This window comes from Pinus tabuliformis, chromosome 7 (assembly GCF_031772625.1).
Source record: "Pinus tabuliformis cultivar Carrire ecotype Pingquan chromosome 7, CPIR1, whole genome shotgun sequence".
NCBI classification, from domain to species: domain Eukaryota; kingdom Viridiplantae; phylum Streptophyta; class Pinopsida; order Pinales; family Pinaceae; genus Pinus; species Pinus tabuliformis.
The window spans coordinates 2,047,502,281-2,047,525,403 of NC_142293.1; the positions used below are offsets into that span (position 1 = coordinate 2,047,502,281).

A 23,123-nucleotide genomic window follows, 5' to 3' on the forward strand; every position below is an offset into this window, starting at 1 on the left:
TGTCCCTTGGATGCAAAAGTTGTAGAAACATGTATGATTTGCTCAGAAAGTCATGAGACCAAGGATTGTCCTTCAATCCCAGGACTCAAAGCTGTCTTTCAAGAGGACCCAAATTCAGTAGAATCTCTTTGTTTTGTTTCAAGAAGACCTTGGCAAGGGCAACAAAATCAAGGATTTAACAATCCTATGAATTTTCAGCCCCCACCAAATTGGAATTCTTGGCAACAACCTTGGCCCCAACCTCAAAATCAGTATCAATCTCAATCATGGGCACAAGGGGTACAAAATCCTTATGGGAGATTTGCTCAATTTTATCAATATCCTCCATCTTCTCAGGGCTATCCTATCCCACAAAATCAACAACAAAATCCACAACTTCCAAATCAAAGCCCACAACTTTCATTGCCATTTCCACAACAACAACCTTATCAACAAAATCAAAATTGTCAACTCTTGCTTCCATTTAAACAAAAGCCAAATCAACTACCAGCCTAGCCATTACCAAATACCAACAACAAAAACCCTCAGAATTCTTACATAGTAGAAGGAAAACAATTTCCTACCTACATGATTGTTCCTATAGATCTTAATGATGTTCAACTTAGACCTGGTAGGATCTTAGAAAAGGAAAAACCTTCTATAGATATTCAAGAGCAAGATGTTTCTGAAGAGGATTCTCTTAAAGTCAATAAAAGTTTTGAAGCATCCCTTCAAAACCCAACCATTCAAAAAGAAAAACAAAAAGAGTCAACCCCCGCAACTCCTATAGTTGAGCAACCTGCATCTACATCCACACCTCCTTTCCCTGAAATATTACAAATTGACAAGGGGGTGGAAAAACAAATCTTGTTTCCTGACTATGATTTCCTAGATGAATTAAAGAATGTTTGTATCAAGATTCCCTTGCTACAAGCCATTAGAGAGATTCCTATTCTAGCAAAAACAATAAAGGAGTTGAGTATCAAAAGACCAGGTAGGAAACCAAGAGACACAAAAAGAATCCACCTGGTAGGAAAAATAGTAGATATCATGATGGGAAATATTACCATGCAGAAATATGTGGATCCAGGTAGTCCAATTGTCAAGACACACATAAATGGGATAGAAATTCCAAATACATTGATTGACTTAGGGGCTGCTATAAACATTATGAGTAGACAGACTATGGAACAGCTTAAACTTCCTAATCTTCTTTTTACACCTACCTTATTGCAACTTGTACATAGATCAGTAATCAAACCAGATGGTGTACAAGAAGACATTTCGGTCTCCTTATATTCTTGGGAATATCCAGTAGATTTCATGATTTTGACTCCAAAGAGTAATCTAGGAGGGCACCCACTCATCTTAGGAAGACATTGGCTAGACACCGCTGATGCTTTTGTTAGTTGTAGATCTGGGGACATGTACATTTTTTATGGTAGTTCAACAAAGCAATTCACTTTGTATCCTCCAGCAAAAACCATTATAGAAGTAGGAGACAATGAATGGGTCGATGATGAAGATACTATACAACCTGTCTTTACTCTCTCTGAAGTTAGTGAAGATAGTCAAATCCTGAATACATTAGAAAATTTTAAAACATCTTCGGAATATGACCACACACAATTTCAGTTAGATTCTGATATTGAATATTTGTCATCAAGGCAAATGTCTCTCTATTCTATGGAAGAGTTTGGCAGTTTTGCAGTTGAAATTTTTCCAGGCAAAACATTGAATATTAGCAAAAATTTGGAAAAGTTACAACAGGAAGAGCTAACCAAAATCTTGCAAAAACATTCTGCTGCATTTGCATGGGAGTACACTGATATGAAAGGTATTGACCCTAAGACTTGCATCCATCATATCTATATTGAAGAAAACAGTAGACCAATCAGACAACCTCAGAGAAGGATGAATCCAAATCTTAGGGAGATTGTAAAAGAAGAGCTCCAAAAACTACTCAATGTGAACTTCATTTACCCAATTTCAAATAGCTGATGGGTTTCTCCCTTGGCTATAGTACCCAAAAAGAATGGTAAATGGAGGGTGTGCATTGATTACAGGGAATTGAATAAAGCAGCTTTAAAGGATCACTTTCATTTGCCCTTTATTGATCAACTATTAGATACATTAGCAGGCAAAAAGTACTTTTCATTTCTAGATGGTTTTAGTGGTTATAATCAAATTCAGGTAGCACCTGAAGATCAGGATAAAACCACATTTACTTGTCCATGGGGAAATTTTTCCTACCAAGTGCTTCCTTTTGGATTATTCAATGCACCCGCAACATTCCAAAGAGCAGTACTAGGAATTTTTTCTAATCTAATCCATGATTATGTAGAGGTGTATATGGATGATTTTACAGTCTATGGTAATACATTTGAGGAAGCCTTAGAAAATTTGGAAAATGTCCTTATAAGATGTAAAGAAACAAACCTTTCATTAAGCCATGAAAAATGCTTTATGATGTTTACTGAAGGCATTGTTTTGGGACATCATATTTCAGGGGATGGGATTAAAGTTGATAAATCAAAAGTTGAAGTCATCTCCAAGTTACCTATTCCAAATTGTCAAAAATATGTTAGAAGTTTTCTAGGATTGACTGGATATTATAGAATATTTATAGAAAACTTTACCAAAACAACATCTCCACTCTTAAAACTGCTTACAAAAGACTGTGAATTCAAATGGAGTCTTGATTGCCAATCAACATTTGAAGCTTTGAAAACAAGAATATCTGAAGCGCCTATCTTGAGAGGACCAAATTGGAAACTTCCTTTCCATATTTCTACAGATGCTTCAGATACAACTCTAGGAGCTGTGTTGGGACAAAAAGACTTGGTTCCTTATGCCATTTACTATACCAGTAAAAATTTGACTCCCACTGAGTTGAATTATACTGTGACTGAAAAAGAGTTCTTAGTTGTTGTTCATGCAATTAATAAGTTCAAACATTATATAACAGGTTATGAAACTTTTATTCATACTGATCATCCTTCAATTAGATATCTAATGAGAAAAACTGTTACTAATGGCAGAGTTACAAGGTGGCTCCTACTTTTGCAGGAATTCAATATTACTGTGTTAGATAGACCAGGGAAATGAAACATAGTAGTTGATTTCTTGTCTAGGATTCAGAATATCAAAGAATATTCTCTTGTAGAGGATAAGTTTCCTGATGAATACTTATTTGCAGTAACTACTAAGACTCCTTGGTTTGCAGATATGGATAACTATTTGGTTATAGAGAAACTACCTCCACATTTATTTCCTAGTGAAAGAAGAAAGATTATTCAGGAGAGTTCAAGATATTCATGGATTTCTAACGAATTGTTTAAAACAGGGCCAGACTTTGTGATCAGAAGATGTGTCAGGGAAGATGAAATACCTGATATTCTCAAAGCATGTCATGATGAACTGTGCGGTGGACACTTTTCTGACAAGAGAACAGCCTATAAAATCATTTCTTTAGGATATTATTGGTTTTCCCTCTTCAAAGATGCAAAACAATATGTCAAAAGGTGTGACAGCTGCCAAAGGGTAGGGAAACCTACCCCCTCAAATGAAATTCCATTACAACCTCAAGTACTCATCGAACCCTTTGAAAAATGGGCTTTAGACTTTATTGGACCTATTAATCCTCCATCTAAACAGAAAAAGTATATATTGGTATGTACTGATTATGTCACTAAATGGGTAGAAGCCAAAGCATTATTTTCTGCTACTGAAAATTCAGTTGTTAGTTTTCTTTATGAGGATATTTTTACTCACTTTGGTGTTCCAAGAGAAATTGTGACAGATCAGGGAGGTCAATTCACATCCAGACTGATGGAGAAGCTGATGGAAGAGTACAAGGTCAAGCACAGAAAATCCACTCCTTACCATCTGCAAGCAAATGGTCAAGTGGAGTCCACAAACAAAGTAATTGAAGGCATCATTACCAAGACTGTTCATCTACACAAAAGAGATTGGGCAGAAAGGCTTCCTGAAGCCTTATGGGCCTACAAAACCACATGGAGGAACACAACAGGACATTCTCCCTATGAACTTGTTTATGGGAAGGAAGTTCTGCTCCCCATTGAGTTCCAAGTTAAGACCTTCAAGATGGCAGTTCAATTGGGAATGGATCTATCAGAAGCCCAAAAGCATAGAATGGAGCAGTTGAATGAACTAGATGAGATCAGACAAGAAGCAATTTTAAGAACTGATCTAGTTCAACATCAAAGAGCTAAGTGGCATGATGAATACATCAAGGACAAAAAGTTTCAAGAAGGATATTAGGAATTGCTATTTGATTCCAAGTTCAAATATTTTCAAGGTAAATTTTAGACTCATTGGCTTGGGCCATATGAGATTGAAAAAGTTTTTAGCATTGGAGCAATAAGAATCAAAACAATTGATGAGTATCAAACTCCTCTCATTGTGAATGGTCACAGATTGAAGATCTATCATAAGCCACTCTCAAAGGAGGAGTTTATCAAAATCTTTCAAGATAATTCTGCAATGAGGCTAGTGAAGAAGAATCCTTCTTCTCCACTAGCCTAGTCTTTGTTCTTTTCATCATCATCTAAAAAAAAAAATGTATAATCCTGAAAACCAATTACTAATTGGCAGTCTTATACAGAAAATATAGGGCGAAAATCAGAAGCTTCTGACGCCCTATATTCTCCCAAAAAAAAAAAACTCTCTCATTTCATTCCATCTCGCCACCACATTCCACCAATAAAATTTCCTTCAGTTTATCTTCATATTCAACTTTCCATATATCATTCATTCAGTCATCTTTCATTTCCATCCATCTCCATTCACTTTTCCAAGTCATGTGTTATTCACTATGTCAGTTTCCGCAGTTGAATTCTGATTCTGCAGCTGAATACTGATTCCGCAGCTGATTGTTGATTCCGCAGCTAATCCTCTGTTACTCTGGAGTGACAGTCAAGTGTTAGCCAAATAATGATGAAAGTCAAATGCAGGTATGGAAGAGGAAAATATTTTGAATATGTCAGCACCCAAAAGCACCTACAAGAGGTAGCCAATCAAAAGTTAGTGAACGAAAGTGGTAAGATTCTAAGGTATGAGCAAAATCATTTTCAAATAGCACTTTAAACACATAATATGTATGGTTCGTAAAATCACAAACTCCATAATGTGTAATGATTGATTTGATAGCCACCTTAACTCACCATTTCCTTCACACATCAAATTCTAATGGCCTCATAGTCCTCTTCCAAGTTTAACTCATACTCTGCATCACACCTGTTAAAACGGTTAATCATGAATACATAAGCCAATTGACCACGACTCTTTTCCATGCACCACTCCACAGTCATTTTATGAATTCACCAACATCTACTCTGCACCTTTTATTTCAAAATTCTATTTAGTTTCGCCAGTCTCACTCTGTCTCCATACTTTCACACTGAGTTTACGATTGCCAGTTCATGGTTTGTTTACACAGGCCTCTGCTCCGTGAACCTATTCTCATTGCATGCTCCGTATTCTTCCTGCTTTGTGGCCATTGGTTTTTCCACAGCCTGGTTCCATTCTCCACTCATATAACTGCTCTTCTCCCATGACCACTCATAGAATTGTTCTGCTCCTGTGAAACCCGTGAAACCATCATCTGCAGAGGTATTTTCGAAGTAAGAAGGAGGAATGGGTCTTCTGGTAAGAACAAATTTGGATGGAGCCAAATTTATGGAGGGTTATCCACAACTAAAATGCACGTTAAGGAAATCAAGACGGCTGTAGTTTATTCAGAAGTTCAAGGTTCATAATAAAGAAGTCACAAAGACGTTTGCAAGGTCCTTCAACGGTATGGAAGTTGAGATTGGGGATATCAAATTTCCAATAACAGAGGCATCCATTGCAGCAGCAACAAAGCTTCCACAAGAAGGAGAACGATGGTTTAAGAATAAGGACTTCGATGAAAAGGTCTGGAGGATCATTTTGCGTAACCCAGGTATGGATATATCTGTTTTTAAATGTGGAATTCCTGTTTCAGCCCTAAAGGAAAAATGGACTAGTTTGTTGTTGATAATTCAGAAATTCATTACGTGTGAAGGAAGGTATGGGTCTATGTACATGTACCATATAAGGTTATTAATGAATTTCCTGGAGATTCAAACCATCAATCTCCCTTATTTCTTATTGTGTAGCTTGAAAAAGATGTCTACCACTGTGCAAAAGAATCTAGATGATGTGGAGCCTCATCTTTATCATCATGGCCTTATTAAAATTCTGGTTGAAAATCAATTGAAAGAAAGAAAGGATACATGGGAACAATTCCTAATTAGGAATTTCTTCTAGGACCCACCTGAAATGCCTGAGGGAAGCTCAACAAGAAAGAGTAGGAGAAGAAGAACAAATGTAAACATCCAAGATACTCCTACTAGCATAACCAAGGAAACCAGTAAAGAAGAAATGTTGTCTGAAACTTTGACTGAGATTAGAAAACAAGTAAAACAGAAAGGGAAAAGAAATGTTGAAGATATTTATCAGACCCCAAAACCTTCTTCAGAAGAAGAACAGGTACTTTTTGAGAGGCTAATTCACCTTAAAGAACAGTCAGCTAAGGCAAAAGAAAAAGGAAAGGAGAAACAGAGTATAGAAAAGGGAGATACTAGCTCACCGAGTTTAAGAAGGAGCTTAAGACTTAAAGGCAAATTGAAGAAAATGCAAATCAAAGTATCCCACTTCATCGACCTAGGAGGGGAAACACCAGAACAGCCACTAGAAATCACTCCTCCTTACCATAGTCCACAACATTCTCCTTCTCCTAAACTAGCTTAGGAAATTTTGATCCAATCATTAAAGCAAGAGGTTTATGAACTAGAAGTCCTGAATAGACATATCAAAAGGGAAACTGAGACCTTGAAAGAGAAAAATAAATTGGACAAAATTATCCATGACAACACCATGTTGCATCTAGGATTGTGGCACAAGAAAAATAGAAAATTGAAGAAGAAGAATAGAAGGTCGAGTAGAGCCCTTATCAATCTCAAATACTATGCCTTATGATGAAGCCTAAGATGACAGTGACACCAAAGAGAAGAAGAAAAGGTTAGATGTATGAGCAGAAGTCTCAGAACAGGTGAATTGAAGGAAGGATAGTCACAGTTTTGGTTGCATAGGAACATGCAACATCTTCACAGTGGGCGTATGTTGAACCCCAGAACTACCTCTCTTCTACATACTTTCCTAAACCTTTTCTCTTCTATTTTTACATACAAGTGCCTCATAAGCTATCAAAGATTGTTACATATTGATTCTAGGAGTGCATTTAAGTGATTTTCAAACTATATCCTTATGTGTGCTATTTGATTTAGATTTTGTTCATCAGCTGCGGAATGTAGCCACTTTCCGCAGCTGACTCACAATTCCGCAGTTTTTTTCATTGTTCTGTAGGTTACAGGTGTCGGTAGGAGAAACGAGGCACATGGACAGCTCATAAATGATCCACACATGGACAAGGTCCTATCTATTTAGCTGAATTTGTGAAGAAAGGCATCGGTCAAAGGACAGTCAACAAAGAGTCCTACGTCAATTAGGACTCTGTTCCAGCACATGAAAAAGTCCGAAATCATTCCTGGGTTCATGGATCCATTTTTGCCATCTGCAGGCCGTCTCCATGATGCAATCTAACACCCACCTTTTGTAGATTTAATGTTTATGGCAACCAAGAGGCTGAACTTTCGGATTCTGTCCTGTTCACATGTCCTCTGCTGAAGATTTTTCTCCAAAATACAATTATCTATTTCTCCTATAAGTATAAGTGTTTGCAACGCAAGTAGTTAGTCTTGATGTTGTTTTTTTAGCGTTAGTTTTGTTGTTGTAATGAGGAGACATATCCTTTATTTTATAATACAAAAAATCTGTTTTCTTATGACTGTTTAAAGCATGGTTTTGAGGTGACAGTGTATTAATCCAAGGCTGTGCAGAGGGCCCCTGCTGGTTGAGGTTTTGCTTTTTGTTTTTGTATAGTTTTTCATGCATGTTTTCTTTTATTTTAACTGTACATTTCTCACGTTCTCTTCATGGTATTAATCATTTTATTCCTGTACATGTTTTTGCAGCATTGTTATATTTTCCACTAACACTGATCAGTGCATTTTAGGATAGGTTATGCTCGAGCTTTTTAATATAGTTTTTGCATCAAGTGGTGATATGAGACTTGCTTCATCTGCTATACTTTAGCTTTTAATTCCAGTTGTCATGCTTGAGATTTGTTTACTTCTTTTAGCTAGTTTAGATATCAATTTCTTCATGCTACATGACGTTATCTCTAGTGCCTTTAGCTTAACCTCATTTTAAAAGTTAATTGGTGAGTTATCGGATTGTAGGTGAAGTAATTTGATTTTGCTTTCATTAGTTTGCAAGTAGACAGTTTAGATATCAGTGCTTTATGCTACATGACGATATCTCTGGTGCCTTTAGCTTAACCCCGTTTTAGAAGTTAATTGGCAAGCTATTGGATTGTAGGTGAAGTAATTTGATTTGGCTTTCATTAATCTACAAGTAGATAATTTAGATATCAGTTCTTTATGCTACATGACGGTATCTCCGGTGCCTTTAGCTTAACCCCGTTTTAGAAGTTAATTGGCGAGCTATTGGATTGTAGGTGAAGTAATTGATTTTTCTTTCATCAGTATGCAAGTAGATAGTTTAAATGTTATTCTTTCATGCCATATGACGTTATTTCCGGTGTCTTTAGCTTAACCCCATTTTAGAAGTTAATTGACGAAATATTGGAATTATGGGTGAAATCAATGACTAGTTTCCAGCTTCTTTATTCTTTTTGGTTTTGAATATAGTAGTTTATATTTTATTTCTGTAATTAGATGGACAGCAGAGACAGTAACCTCATGTTCAGTACTTCATCTTTTGCTTGATTTATGTAGCTGCATGTTAACACTTTTGTTCAAAGTTCTGATTTCATAGATAGCAAGTTTTGAGATCTTTGAAGTGCTAAGTTTGGAAATTACTATAAGAGGCATAAACCTTGTCTTAAATTCTACATCCATACTTGACCTTTAAAAGTATTCTTAAAACCTTAAAATAGGATTTCCATTTGCATCAAACACTTTAGGAGACCAACAAGAACAAAACCCCAAAACAAGATAAAAACTGAAAACAAGAAAGTAAGAAAGAGGTCCTTGCACATACAGTGTGCCACACTTCATTAGTTTATGACTCCCAGATTGATAATTAATGTAGCAATTTAGGACACACTAAATTGACTAAACAGGAGGTAGATTCCTAAACCTCTATGGTGGTTTCCTTGTCCTCTCGCTCTTTGTCGGCGGTTGCCTTAGCAACAACTTCCTTGGCAGAACCTTCCTTCTGTTGTGCATCTTTCTCTCGAGATGCAACCTACTCTACCTCCTTTAGATTTTGTGTTATTTTGGTCTGCACAGAGGTACCTTCTGCTGCCTTACTGGTTCCCGTGCCTGAATCTAATGGGTGTAGTCACTCCCCTCGCCATTTCTGAACAATCTCTTGTACATCTGCCTCAACCACAAGGTAAGGTAACTTATACAACATCTTCTTTGGATCTCGTCGTGCACGGATTGAGACATTGTTGAAATCCACATTGAATTCTACACAGGGCTCAAGTTGTTCATATAAGGTAGGTGACAACCTCGGCCTTTGGCTGATCACCGTGCGCAAATCCATCTCGACTAGTACCTAGAACATTTTGGTTTCAGTGACCCGCGCTACATCGTTGGTTGCCCAGAGGGAAGCGAAGTTCACTACCTCATGAAGGTCTTGGTCTTGTGGAGGAAATTGACTGTCCTCTGACATCCTCCATGTTACCAAGACTATTAACGATAGTAACCAGGCATAATGAAAGGCCTTGCCCTCATCCTGGGCCTCGTGACAGTTCGTCAAGAACTCCTTGCACAGGTACTAAGCCTAGTTGTACTGGACTCCTTTGGCACATTGTGCAGCTAATGAATCAGATGACATATCATGGAAAAAAGTACAAAGTGGAGCAGATGGGTAATAATGTGATCATAATGGCGGTAATTTATTAGTTAATTATTTTCATAACAGGAAAATATTCTACGGAAATTTACCTGACAGGGGTATTATTTCCTAATTATTATGGAAAGGATTCTAAGTACGATGAATAAGACTTGTGAAACGTGTCACTAACCTCCCTTACCACGGTTGGTTGTGGTGTGGTGGCATAGGTGCTACAACTTAACTAACACACGGGTTTTTTTGTATTAGAAGTAAATAAATAAATAGACTGACTGCTTGACTAAATTATTCCTACTTACTCTAAACCTACCTATGGGCCCTTTTCAGAGACCCCATCAATTAGAAAATTGGGTGTTGGGTTGGTGGAAAGGCTTCAGGCATGCACCATTCACCCATCTTGGTATCAATATTCCATCTAGTTGCATGAGCTTCACTGCTCTAGACTCCCTGATTTTCGCGAGTATGAATGGACCTAACCAATGCATCTGCAACTTGCCCGGGAACTTCTGGAACTTATTGTCATACAATAAAACTTGCCCTCTGATTGTGAAATATTTTTTCTTAATGTGTCTATCATGCCATGCTTTCTGTCTTATTTGCTCAATGGACTGGCGCAATTCAACTAGAAATTTGGCTTCATCTAATTCCATCAATTCCTCAAAACGCTTCTGTAGCAATGCATCATCTGTCATCTTTGTAGTTTGAGAAATGAAGATGCTCAGTACTGCAAATTCAGTTGGTACCACGACATCCCATCCATATACCAACTGGAAAGGTGTTTGCATGTGTGATCTCTTCACTGTCATTCTGTACGCCCATAGTGTGGCTAGTACACGCTCATCCCAATCATCTCGATTTGCTGAACATATCTTTGTTAGCCCCTTTTCAAGTATCTTGTTGAAGGCTTCGACCATCCCATTAGCCTCAGGATGGTATGGGATTCTCTTATGATGTTGGACAAGGAAATATTGCAATAGAGACGCAACTGTTTCATTTATAAAATGAGTTCCTTGGTCACTCGTCAGTCTTTTTGTGCACCCAAACCTTGATATGATGTTTTAAAAAATGAACCTCGCGGTTGTGTTTGTTTTTCAGTCTTTCACTGGTGCCACCTCCGCCCATCATGTGAGATACTCAGTAGTTGTGATAATATACCATGCTTGAGAATAACGCGTTGGTGGATTGATCAGACCGATGAAATCAACTACCCACTTCTCAAAGATCTATACTGCACATACCAAATGTAATGGTAACTCATCACGATGCGACGATTTTCCAAGTCTCTAACATACACCACACCCTTTCACATATTCTTTGGCATCCTTATAGAGTGTAGGCCATCATAATCATGCTTGCAAAACCTTCCTCACCAGTTTTTTTCTTCTGACATGTCCTCTCACAACTCTAGAGTGGCACTCCCATAGGAAATCTTGCATTTCATGCTGGAGGAGACATTACCGCAAGACCTGATCGAGGCCCAACTTATATAAATGTCCTGCGATTAGCTGATAGCCAACTGCTCGCACCACCATGTATCTCTTCTACTTCGCCATATATCCCCCCGAACATTTCCCTATGGCTAGGAAAGATGTGATTTCTTCCAAGTAATCTACTATTTCTTCTATGCGGAAGAAATGAGCGTCTAGTAGTTGGGCATCCAGGGAGCCCCCACTTTCCCCCGATTCTAGTCTTGAAAGGTGATCAGGTCCCACATTCAACCAACCTAGTTTAATGATGACCTCAAATGTAAGCTATTGGAACAACAATAGCCACCTGCAGATTCTTCCCTCTAACACTGGCTTGTTGACCAAGTATTTTAATGCCGAGTGATCGGTGAAGAATTTGAATGGGGTTCCAATTAAATAGTGCTGAAAATTTTGCAAGGAGTACACCATGGTTAATGCTTCTCTCTTGGTCATGGTGTAGTTATTTTCTGCAGTTGACAACTTCCTACTTGCAAAGTATATCAGATGATCCAAGTTCCCTTCTCCTGGTTGCGCCAACATTTCCCTTAGAGCAATGCCCAATGCATCAATATGTATGTGGAATTTCTTATTCTAGTCTGGGTATACTAAGATGGAAGCACTTTCAAATTTTCCTTCAGGATGTTTAATGTCACTTGAAATGTCTCCATCAATTTGAATGCTTTCGTCTTCTTGAGCAACTTCTCTATGGGAGCGGTGATGGACACTTAGCTGCGAATGAATCGGTGATAATACGCTATGTGGCCCAGCGTCGATTGTAACTACTTCAAATTGGTCGTCGGGTCCATATTTACAATTGCCACAACTTTTGCAGGGTCCACACAAACACCCTCTTTACAAACGATGTGGCCCAACAACGTACCAAATGGAACTACAAAGATACACTTCTTTAGGTTCAGAGAGATTTGTAACTATCTGCACCGATCAAACATCACTCTGAGTAAGCTGTCGTGCTTCTTCAAAAGGATATGAATTGTCCAATCATCCATGTATAACTCAAAAAATCAGTGAGTGTAATCTCTGAAAGCAATGATAACAATCCGTGAGAAATTAGCAGGAACATTCTTTGGCCAAATGGCATGATGTGGTATGCATATGAGCCCCATTCTATGGTGAACGTTGTTTTATTCTTGTCCTCCTCTACTATTTAACCTAATGGTACCCTGAGAACCCATCTGTGAAGGAGTATGCTTCATTCCCCACAACGTTATCCATCTTAGGTTTGTCCTTCATGCCAATGTTATGCTTCCGCAATTTTACTGTGAGAAAGTGAGGGGCATCTATTGCTGGTTCTTCTCAAATATCCCTCTCCTTTAGTCTCCTAAAATTCCAGGTGCCTAAATCCCTATAGATCATCCTCCTCTAGATCTGCGCTCACCTTCCCGCAAGCCATGGACTCTAAGTACCCTGACTCGTAAAAGTATTGCATGGATTTTTCATCAATGCATCCTTCCCACAACTGTCTTGATGTGAAGATGATCCTTTTAATGGAATACAAAGCCATGGTTAGCCGTCTGTCACTATCTTTGAACGAGAAACTGCTACCGAATTGTTTATCCAGTGCATCCCAGTCCCATGTTTGTCTTGGAATTTCTTCCTGTATGTACCACTCCTGAGGGAATGTACCCAAGGTGTGTATGAACATGTGTACCCATAGTACCTTCGGGATCTGTTCCATGTTCCATCTGTCTGTGCAACTCTCCAGGTGTTGTTGGGGATCATAGTTCCCCCTGTATTTTGCAATCTCTCGTAGTTGGTCCCCTTCTGGCTTGAACCTTTTGCTCATGGCCCACTTGATCTTATGCCAGTCACAAAGGGTGTTGTGGTGTGCTCCCCACCAGTGCGTTGGGATTGCTTGCATTGCAATGTCTAACAATGGTACCTTGTGGCTTTCCCTTATGGTTTTATCAAACTTATTTAGAAATGCGTCTACGAAATCTATGCCATGGAAAGTGGGATAATCACTTACCTCCGTTCCAATCCAGTTGATGCGACATATCGTAGCGTAGTGTATGGTGTCAACTTCGTATGCTCCTTACTGCCAAGCATCCCATGCAGCCTCAGAGTCAACCTCTGAGCTTTGTATACTCTTCTAACTGAATGATCCCTCCACCGTAGGATTGACGAAATCCTCCCTCCTTCCTGTTGTTAATCGGTAGAATTGGTCCAACGTTCTGTGAATCTTGACCCCTGGTATGGATCCAGTGGCTATATCTCCTGTATCCTCTCCACCTCAAAGATCATCAACTCCTCCTTGAGATCGATGACAACATAATTCTCATAAGCCTAGTCAATGCCTTACAGTGTTGGGTAAGGATATTTGTCACCCATTATATCTATCACCTAAAAATCTGCGTGTCTTCACTCTCGCTACATCTACTTCCACATCTTCCAGCCTTCCGATGGGAAAAATGCAGTACTGGTTATCCATTCGTAGTTAGATTGGTGAATACTTCAACTGTGGTTTCCCCAATGTCTCCCATGTTTTCTTGGATAGAATGTTAACCTCTGAACCCAGGTCTAACATTGTATCTTTGATCTGGAATCCTGCAACTTGTGTGTCAATTTTAAATTCCCTGCTTGTTCTCTTCTTATTTCTTCGAACTCTTCTCGTGTGCTTCTCCGACAGATTCGCCAAGATTCTTTCTTCCCTAGTTTCTCCTTTTGGCAGAACTACTTTCAGACTCTTGCACAGCTCCCCTAACATCTGATCATTATCGACAATATGCAAGAATAGTCTGAACCATTCCTCAATCGGGTGGGAAACAATGGGTTGCCAAATCTGGCAATTTGTCCTTCTAGGATTCGGCCAAGTTTTCAAACAACTTTGATGCCTCCTTATAGTATTGCTTCTGCTATCCAGGGCCGTATGATCGCTTTGGGGAAGCTACTCGAACAATCAGGGGGTTGGTCTGGCGCACCCTGGTTAGCCCTCATCTTCTTTCCTCCCCTGGTGACTATGTTTATGTTGGACAGTGGAATTATTTCAGTAGTCATCAGTTTTTCATTGATCAAGTTAATCCTCCGTTGCCTGGTTCGATCTTCCCATCTTGCAATCAACTCGGACAATCCTCTCTTGCATGTGCATTAACCCGACATTGAGAGCACCAAGGTCTTCTTGGAAGAGGATAATCCCTGGTGACGTGTCCTTCTTGATTGCAGTTGTAACATCGCATAGGTCCCTTGCCCCCTGTTCTTCCTCCTCTCATTCCTCCTCCTCCTCATTGAGATCCTCCTACCATGGATGTCAAGGCCTGACCCACACACAAGAGATTCCTTCTATCATTTTCTCTCTCTTCCTAGATTTTAAATCGTTATTTTAAATTTAAAATAGATGTATTGGAATATTGTTAAACATTAAATAATTTGTCATATCCACACCATGTGAGGAAGCAACATGTACCCTCTTTTAGATCATCATTTGCAAGCACAACACTTGGACATTCATCCTTCTTGTCTAATAATATCTAGATTCTCCGACACATTCTTCTTATAATTCCTCAAATATTCATTTGATTGTAATTTATGGCTAATGCACATATGTACCTATGATCAATCATAATCATTAGCCACCTATTGGAAACTCGCTATGAGAAACTAAATATTTCATTTTATCAAAGAAAAGTTTTCTTAGTGTGTTTGAGTTTTAACATTGTCAAAAGGTCAAAGGGTTAGAGTGTTTAGATCTTAATTTTTCTCTAAACATTTCCAAAAATAAGGAACGAAATATTTTCTATTTTAATTATAAATTAAGCATAAAAAATATAATACTTTTCCTTCTAATTATACACCAAACTTATTTATTACCATAAATATTACAAGAAATAACTATTATTAAACCAAAACTTTAATGGAAGAAAACAAAAACACATACCATTATTGAATACCCAAACCAAAAAAAATAAAATAAATAATTAAAACGATCCTTTTGGCCTAAATTACGTTTTACTTTGTTACCAAAAAACTAAAATAAATAATTAAAACGATCCTTTTGGCCTAAATTACGTTTTACTTTGTCTTATTATGTTAATAAAATCAGAAAGGAATGTAAATGTAGTCATTTTTGTGTTTTCTTAAGAAACTATACATGAATCATAAATATTTTTTATAAAGCCGTATTATCATTTCTATCATAAAACTTTTATATATGATTTTTATTAATATTTTTTAATTTATTTAAATACAACATTTAAACTTATATAAATATTTTTTATAAAGCCGTATTATCATTTCTATCATAAAACTTTTATATATGATTTTTATTAATATTTTTTAATTTATTTAAATACAACATTTAAACTTATATAGCAATTTCGGAATGTGATTAAAAAAAAAAAAGGTAATTCGTTACTTTTATTTCCTTAAAAAAAGGCATTTCATCACCAAATGATAAGGAGAAAGATTTTTTTATTAATTGGATGAACTTTCGTTTACTGTAAATATTTATGATTAATTTTATAGGCCTTTATTTGTTAGATTTTTTATTAATTGGACGGACATTTTACTTTCGTTTACTGAGAGGCAAGGAGAGATTTATGATTAATTTTATTGACCTTAACGTTTTAAGTAATATTGACTTTTTGGACACTCATTCGACTCGCTGGGGACTCGGCAGTGCAAATGCCGTATTCCTTCCGTTGTTTTATGGTAAAAGTAAAACATCATCGTTCAATTTATTCAAACTTCAAATAGAAGAAACCTTTAATTTGCCTTTTGCGTTACGCCAGGGGTCAAACTTCAATTTTGGCCTTAATTTATGCCAAAAATTTTGGCCTTAATTTATGCAAGTGCGCTCTTCTTTTCGGAAAATTAACCGACCGGAACATCTCGAAAAGAGTGCAGCAGCAGCTATATAGCTACTACATTACCAAACTCCATTTTCTCATCAGAAACCATTCTTTCTGTCACGCAAGAGATGCAGATTACCAGAATGCTTCTCCTCGCCGCCCTTTCTTTCATTCTCTTTCTCAATCCTCCTTTTGCCTTTTCCACACCCATCGCCCATTTCCCTCACCATCCTCCTCGTCTCACCAATGCTTCCGATCAACACGCTCTGCTTGCATTCAAGTCTGCAATCACATATGATCCCTCCCACTCCTTAGCCACGTCTTGGATGCCAAATGTTTCATTCTGCCACTGGACGGGCATCATATGCAGCAGGCGCAGGCAGAGAGTCGTTTCCCTCAATGTTTCAAGCATGGGATTAGAAGGTACAATCTCACCCTTTCTCGCCAATCTTTCCTTTCTTAAGATACTCAGCCTAAAGAATAACAGTTTCCACGGTAACATTCCCTATCAATTGGGAACCCTCTCTCGCTTAAAGATGCTTCGCCTGTCTCAGAATCAACTCCAGGGTTCCATTCCGCCCACTCTGGGTAGCTGCCACAGTTTACGGAACTTGACTCTCTCCTATAACAATCTGACAGGAAACATTCCCCCACAACTATGTGTTCTCCCGAAGCTACTGACCATGGCCTTGGGAGTTAACAATTTGACGGGAACAATCCCGGACTGCTTGGGAAACATATCCTCTTTGCAGTACTTAGATTTAGGTGGCAACAACCTTCACGGCAGTGTCCCTTCCGAATTGGGTATGCTAAGCCAGCTCATCCTTCTTTATCTGGGACGCAACCATCTGAATTTTTCTCACAATGCTCCATCACTTGAATTTTTCTTTTAACAAGTTGTCAGGAGAAGTCCCTAAAGAAGGAGTTTTCAAAAAGATTAGCGCCACAGCATTTATGGGAAATCTTGGTCTATGTGGACCTTGGGTAAATCTACCACCGTGCTATGCTCATAAACATAAAAGTGTTTTGAATCTCAAAAGAGTTATCATACTGGTTGTTGTTGTAGCAATTGTTGTATTAGCAATTGTTGTATTGTGTTTGTTTCTTGCAATATTGTGGAGAAAGAATTGTAGGAGAAATATTCAGAGAGAGACTGGTCCATCATTAAATGTGGGGCATCGAAGAATCTCCTATGCAGAGCTCGTCATTGCAACAAATGAATTTAGTGATGCAAACTTGTTAGGAATTGGTAGTTTTGGAAAAGTGTACAAAGGGATTTTGAATGACGGCACAATGGTTGCTGTCAAGCTTCTCAATCTACAAAATGAAGGGGCTCAAAAGAGTTTTGATAGAGAATGCAAAGTTTTGGGTAGAGTTAGACACCGGAATTTGATTCGGGTCATAACTTGCTATTCAGATCTCCAAATCAAAGCTTTGATATTTCCATTAATGCCAAAAGGAAGCCTAGAAAAGTGGTTATATCCCGATGATGGAGAACAAAGTTGTTTGAATTTGATTCAAAGGTTGAATATAGCAATAGATATCGCCCAAGGCATGACATATCTCCATCATCATTGCTTTGTGCAAGTGATTCATTGTGATTTGAAACCCAACAATGTGTTGTTGGGTGAAGATATGACTGCATATTTAATAGACTTTGGCATTGCTACTATATGTGTTGCAAATAATGAAGATGGAGCTCTCACTTCCACAAATGCACTCAAAGGATCTACCGGGTACATTCCTCCAGGTATTATTTAAACTCTATCCCATATGAAGCAATCTTATGATTTTCTTATGTTTACTAAACATTTTCAATTAAATTTAAAAACTTAAGTTGAGGATCTATGAATGCAGAATATGGAGTGGGAGGACAAGTTACAACCAAAGGCGATGTTTATACCTATGGAATAGTGCTATTGGAAATGCTCACTAGAAAGAAGCCCACCCATGACATGTTTGTAGAAGGAATGACATTGCACAAATGGGTGGGTAGTAGTTTTCCAAACCAAGTACAAGAAGTGGTGGACATGGGTCTATTAACGAGGACTAGTATATGCATTGAAGAAGATAAAGATCTCAATTGTCTCAGTGCACTGATAAATGTGGGTTTGCTTTGCACAAATGAATCTCCTCAAGGACGACCTACAATGATGGGCATTCTAGGCACATTGCAAAACATCAAAGACACTTTTTTGAGCACTACTTCCATTCCCAAATTCCAATCAAATCTAACACATTTGTTGGGTAGTACAAGTGCTACTATCAACAACATTTGTGAAGGTCAAAGTTCTTCCACATCTTAGTCTATTGTAACAAAGTAGTGGTTATATGCTTCTTTGTACATAAATCTTTGTTGTTGATTGCATATAAATGTTTTATAATTGATTGCATGTAAATGTGAACAATACAGTTATATCTACTCATGAGTGGTGTTTTGGAAATGTGTTTATGATTATAGTTTATTATTCTATCTTTAAAAAACAATTATATTCAATATCCTTTACATCTATATGAATGTGTGACACTCTTCTGGTACTAAATACAAGAAGAATTTTGTATTTGTTAAAACTTGTCATAACCAACCTAAAAAATGATATTATGATCTAATTTAAAGTAACAAGAAAAGTTAATTAACACACATCTTTGACAATTCAGACGAGCTTTAACTTTAAGTAATCATAGTTCACAAATTTTATCTTGCCCCATCTTGAGAACTTGATGGTCATAACATCTACCAGAAAAACATATAGCTTTTCTATCTTTAAATAAGTCAAGATTTTGTATCTAAAAGCATGGTGTAGAAGTCAGGATTCTGTAGCTAAATGTTGCGATGATGTTTACAACAACAAGAGTTTTGAGTTTTTCAGAGGAGCATCTTTGTGACTAACAGGCAGCTATATTCCATTGCGAGATTCTTTTAAATGCAATTTCCAACCTTCACTTCGCCTTCAAAATCTCCAAGGTGGATAGCGGCAAAGAGGTCCATTTCTCTCTGCGCATTTCTACTCGCAACTTATTTCGTTTTTCTTGAAACAGATTCTGTTAGTTAAGGAAGGGGAATGCAGCAATGGTGGTTATTGAAACGACTTGTTATTGAAAGCAGATTGTACAAAAAGTAGATTTTACATCAAATTTGATCTCAAATTCTCTGAAAAAAGCATGATGGAGTTGCCAAGATTTTCGACATCACATATCCCACTCAAAAGCCCACCTGTGAAATCTCACTAGAACTCCAACTTCCAGAGAGCCTGTGCATGCGTATTAATTGAAGCAATACAAATAACATAATTATGATTTCTTCATTATAAACAATCTGGGGGAAGCACGAGGAAAAACTAAGCATAAATGTGAAGCTCGTTGCTTTGCCTTAGATATTGAAGAAAAAATAAGCACGAATGATCCTAAAGATAGATAAGAGATAAAATGATAACAAATAAGGAAGAGATAAAGTAAATAACACAGTAATATAAATAAAAGGTTAAAAAAAGTTACATCAAAATACTTATTAATTTTAAAGGGGTGAAATTAATAGTAATAATAATTAAAAATTAACTAAATTATAATTTTAGTTTAAATTATTATTAATTATAAATAAATTTTATATTCAAAAAAAATAAATCAACTTAATTATATTAATAATAAAAACAATTAATATACATTAAATATATAATTTGATAATAAAAATAATTAATATACATTAAACATATAATTTAATAATAAAAATAATTAATATATATATTAAACATATAAACATTTAAAAAATATGTAACAAAATTATTAATAAGACTTTCCTTATTAGGTTTTTTCTTTCTTATTTCTTCCCTTCTTTCTTCTTTATAGGGTTCTTATGTTGCTTAGATTCTCAAAAATAGAAAGAAATTGATGGTGCCTTAGATCAGGTAGATGATTATTGAAAGGAATAATGTTAGATATAATCTTAATTATAGTGAGCCAAAAATTTTAGGGGAATAAATGATGGGCAAGCAGCTTGAGATACTTCAATAGATATCCAGATATCTTCCCTTTATCATGGAGATTCATTCCACTTTAAAGTGACTTTGTTACAATCTCCCCTTTACCATGGAGATTCATTCCACTTTAAACAAGATTTCTTACAATTTATCATGGAGATTCATTCTACTTTAAACAAACTTTGTTACAATCTCCCCTTTACCATTGAGATTCATTCCACTTTAAATAGGCTTTCTTACGATACCATCAGTTAATACCCTTACTATACCACATGCCAAAAAACCATCACTCACATTCATATGACACGGGATCATATGGCATTTTAAGAATATTCTAGAATATTCCATAAAGTGAAATCCATACCGCACCAAATAATCATTGACAATTAAATTAAAATTTTGGAAGCCCTATTCCAAAATAAATATGCCTATCACCATGAATACAAGAAAAAATAAGCACAAATGATCCTAGACGTCAAGTATAAGAGATTTTTTTGAAGGAAAAATCATATTTTATTCAACTTGAAAACAAGGAACAAAATTACGTTCTCTATATGCTCAACAACATTCAATCATATCAGTCTTGCAATTGATGCAAGATAAGAAGAAAGAAACTACTTTGGGGGAATGCATGAAGACGGGTTACTCTTTTGGGACAAATGTAGCTTTAAAATTTCAAAATTTTTAGAATTGAAGCCCTTAATATTCATATATGTTGTGAATTTTGATTCGAAGTAGAAAGACAATTTGTGAAGAACTATGTTGTTGTCCTGTTGACGATAATGGACCTGCCAACATTCAGGGGATCTCCCCGGTATGAAGCCCCAACTAGACCTCACACCATTTACTCTAGGAGTCCCATCCAGTATGATGGCACGGTTGCAATTATCTTAAACATATGCCTTAGCTCTTGCTTGTCAGCACATGAGAGTGGTATACTTAGTCTTCAAACAACAAGGTTCATGTGCCTGGAGAGTGCTTAGTGTAACTCGTGTCTAAGTTCTTTCACTAAGAGGGAGAGGGTAAGAGTGAGTCTCAAGTCGAAAGGGAATAGTCCCAACTCAGTTAGAAACACACAACACAACAGGACCCGTGTAGCTTCCGGCTGAGTTGTCCACATGAATGCGGCAATCACAAACACAAAGTAAACAGATAGCACGTACAACACCCAACGGAATAGTCCACACAAGTGCGACTCACATTATAAAAAGTTTATAAGGATGAACCTGTCAAGTGTTCAACAGAGTAGTCCAATCGGGCGAGACAACGTTAACAACTAATACAACACATTTAACATATGCACTAAAACAACCAAAATAGTTCAACTATCTTACTATGGGTTAAAGCAACATGCATTACAAGCATCCAAAGAATAATCTTACAAACGAATACAATACATGTGTGAAAATATGCTAGCATGTTAACAGACTTCTAAATTAAGTGAAAGTTCCAAGACACATTCGTACACCATACATCACTAACCCCAATAGTGGGGCGTTGGAGCCATTACTCGCTCCTCAAATAAAAGACTACAAAATCTCAAGGCTATGTGGGAGGAGTCAAGCTGAAAAAGTCTTTTGCAGGTACAAATGAGGAGTATATTTAGCTAAGGGTGAACTTGACCCTTGTGACTCTTTGAATTTCCTCATGAATATTTGACTTACATGACTCTTCAATTGACATGAATCTTCAACTTTGTATGTGGGTCTCTTGGACTTCCATGCTACATTACATTGATAACAACAATATGGCCCACAATAGTGATGTGGCTGAGACGACTCATGACATGACTCGACATGACAATACTTGTATGTTCATGTTCATGGTGGTGTCCATGTCGAGTTGCAGTGCTACTAAATGATGAGTGTGCTCTTAGTGTATCATAGCTTCACCTCTGCATGAAAAGGTGTGTGGATCCTTCGATGGTCTTGGAGTTCGCTTGATGTTGCATGTGCATGTATCCCCTTCGCTAGTACTTTTCATGCATCATGTGTTCATCCATTCGCGAACAAGTCTCCTAGCATGCATTCCTTGTTCATCCCATTCATCGTCGTGCCATGTCTCATCCATGTACCTGTATCTGCAATCACTCATGAATAGATGACATCAAATCCATAAATCCCCTAGTCTACCATGATGCATCATCTTTCGCTTTCGGGTGGAGGTGACTAGGAGAGAGGACAAGGCTTTTGAAACTGCGAAGAGCATATATCATGCCAGGATGTGAGGCTTCGAGACACTGTCGGGAAAACTGTGCAGAGGTCACTGAGAGGTTGGGTTGAGCAGTCTGGGAAAGGAGTGACACCTCAGGAATCTAGCTCAGCTAGGAGGCAAAACTACACAATTTTTTCAAGGAAGGCAGTGTGGGCACCAGGAGGCACTTGCAGTCAAAACTACATAGATTTTTAGAGGAGGCTAGGAGCAGGATGCAGGAAGCTTGCTAGCCAAAACTATGCAGATCTAGGAGGCAGTCATGCAGGACATGTTTGCATAGTTTCCGGGCTGAGTGGGGTGTCAGGAAGCTAGTGGAAAATCCAAGAAAACTACGCAATTTTCAAGAGGAGTGGCAGGTCGGCCGACAAGGGGATTCCCTGAAAAAACTGTGTAATTTCCAGAGACAGTGCAGTGACAGGCAGTGGGTGCCTATCCCTCTTTTTTACGCAATTTCTTCAGTTAGTGCAAGCGGGCAGGATGATAACTTGTGCACAATTTTTGGGAGGAGTGAATCCCAAGGTCACTTCCAAGTCAAATTCTCTGGTTGACCAACAAGAGGCTTGATGTATAGGCTTGCAGGAAGTGCAGATTGAGATAACTTCTTGGGAAACTTTTGCATTTTTCTGGGTGACAGTTAGCCATGTTGATTCCAGGATTGTGCAGTGCAGACTACTTGGGAGGTAGCCTCAAGCTCT

At 37.6% G+C, this 23,123-nt stretch overlaps 2 protein-coding genes across 2 annotated transcripts; one reads left to right on the plus strand and one right to left on the minus strand.

Annotated features, from left to right (window-relative positions):
* Positions 1 to 10,304: 10,304 nt before the first annotated feature.
* On the minus strand, positions 10,305 to 10,883 carry LOC149256737 (uncharacterized). Its single transcript, XM_089455440.1, has one exon. The coding sequence runs from the start codon at positions 10,881 to 10,883 to the stop codon at positions 10,305 to 10,307; it is 579 nt and encodes a 192-aa protein (XP_089311566.1).
* A 6,206-nt stretch (positions 10,884 to 17,089) lies between these two features.
* On the plus strand, positions 17,090 to 18,617 carry LOC149256738 (putative LRR receptor-like serine/threonine-protein kinase At3g47570). Its single transcript, XM_089457496.1, has 2 exons — positions 17,090 to 17,990; positions 18,098 to 18,617. The coding sequence occupies exons 1-2, from the start codon at positions 17,105 to 17,107 to the stop codon at positions 18,544 to 18,546; spliced, it is 1,335 nt and encodes a 444-aa protein (XP_089313622.1). The 5' UTR covers positions 17,090 to 17,104; the 3' UTR covers positions 18,547 to 18,617.
* Positions 18,618 to 23,123: the final 4,506 nt, after the last annotated feature.

What these genes read in the sequence shown, in the direction of transcription:
- LOC149256737 (XM_089455440.1), bottom strand. Translation starts at nt 10,883, where the DNA reads ATGGTCGAAGCCTTCAACAAGATACTTGAAAAGGGGCTAACAAAGATA.
- LOC149256738 (XM_089457496.1), top strand. Translation starts at nt 17,105, where the DNA reads ATGCTCCATCACTTGAATTTTTCTTTTAACAAGTTGTCAGGAGAAGTC. An exon ending in TACCGGGTACATTCCTCCAG is followed by an intron (nt 17,991 to 18,097) that starts GTATTATTTAAA and finishes CTATGAATGCAG; the next exon opens with AATATGGAGTGGGAGGACAA.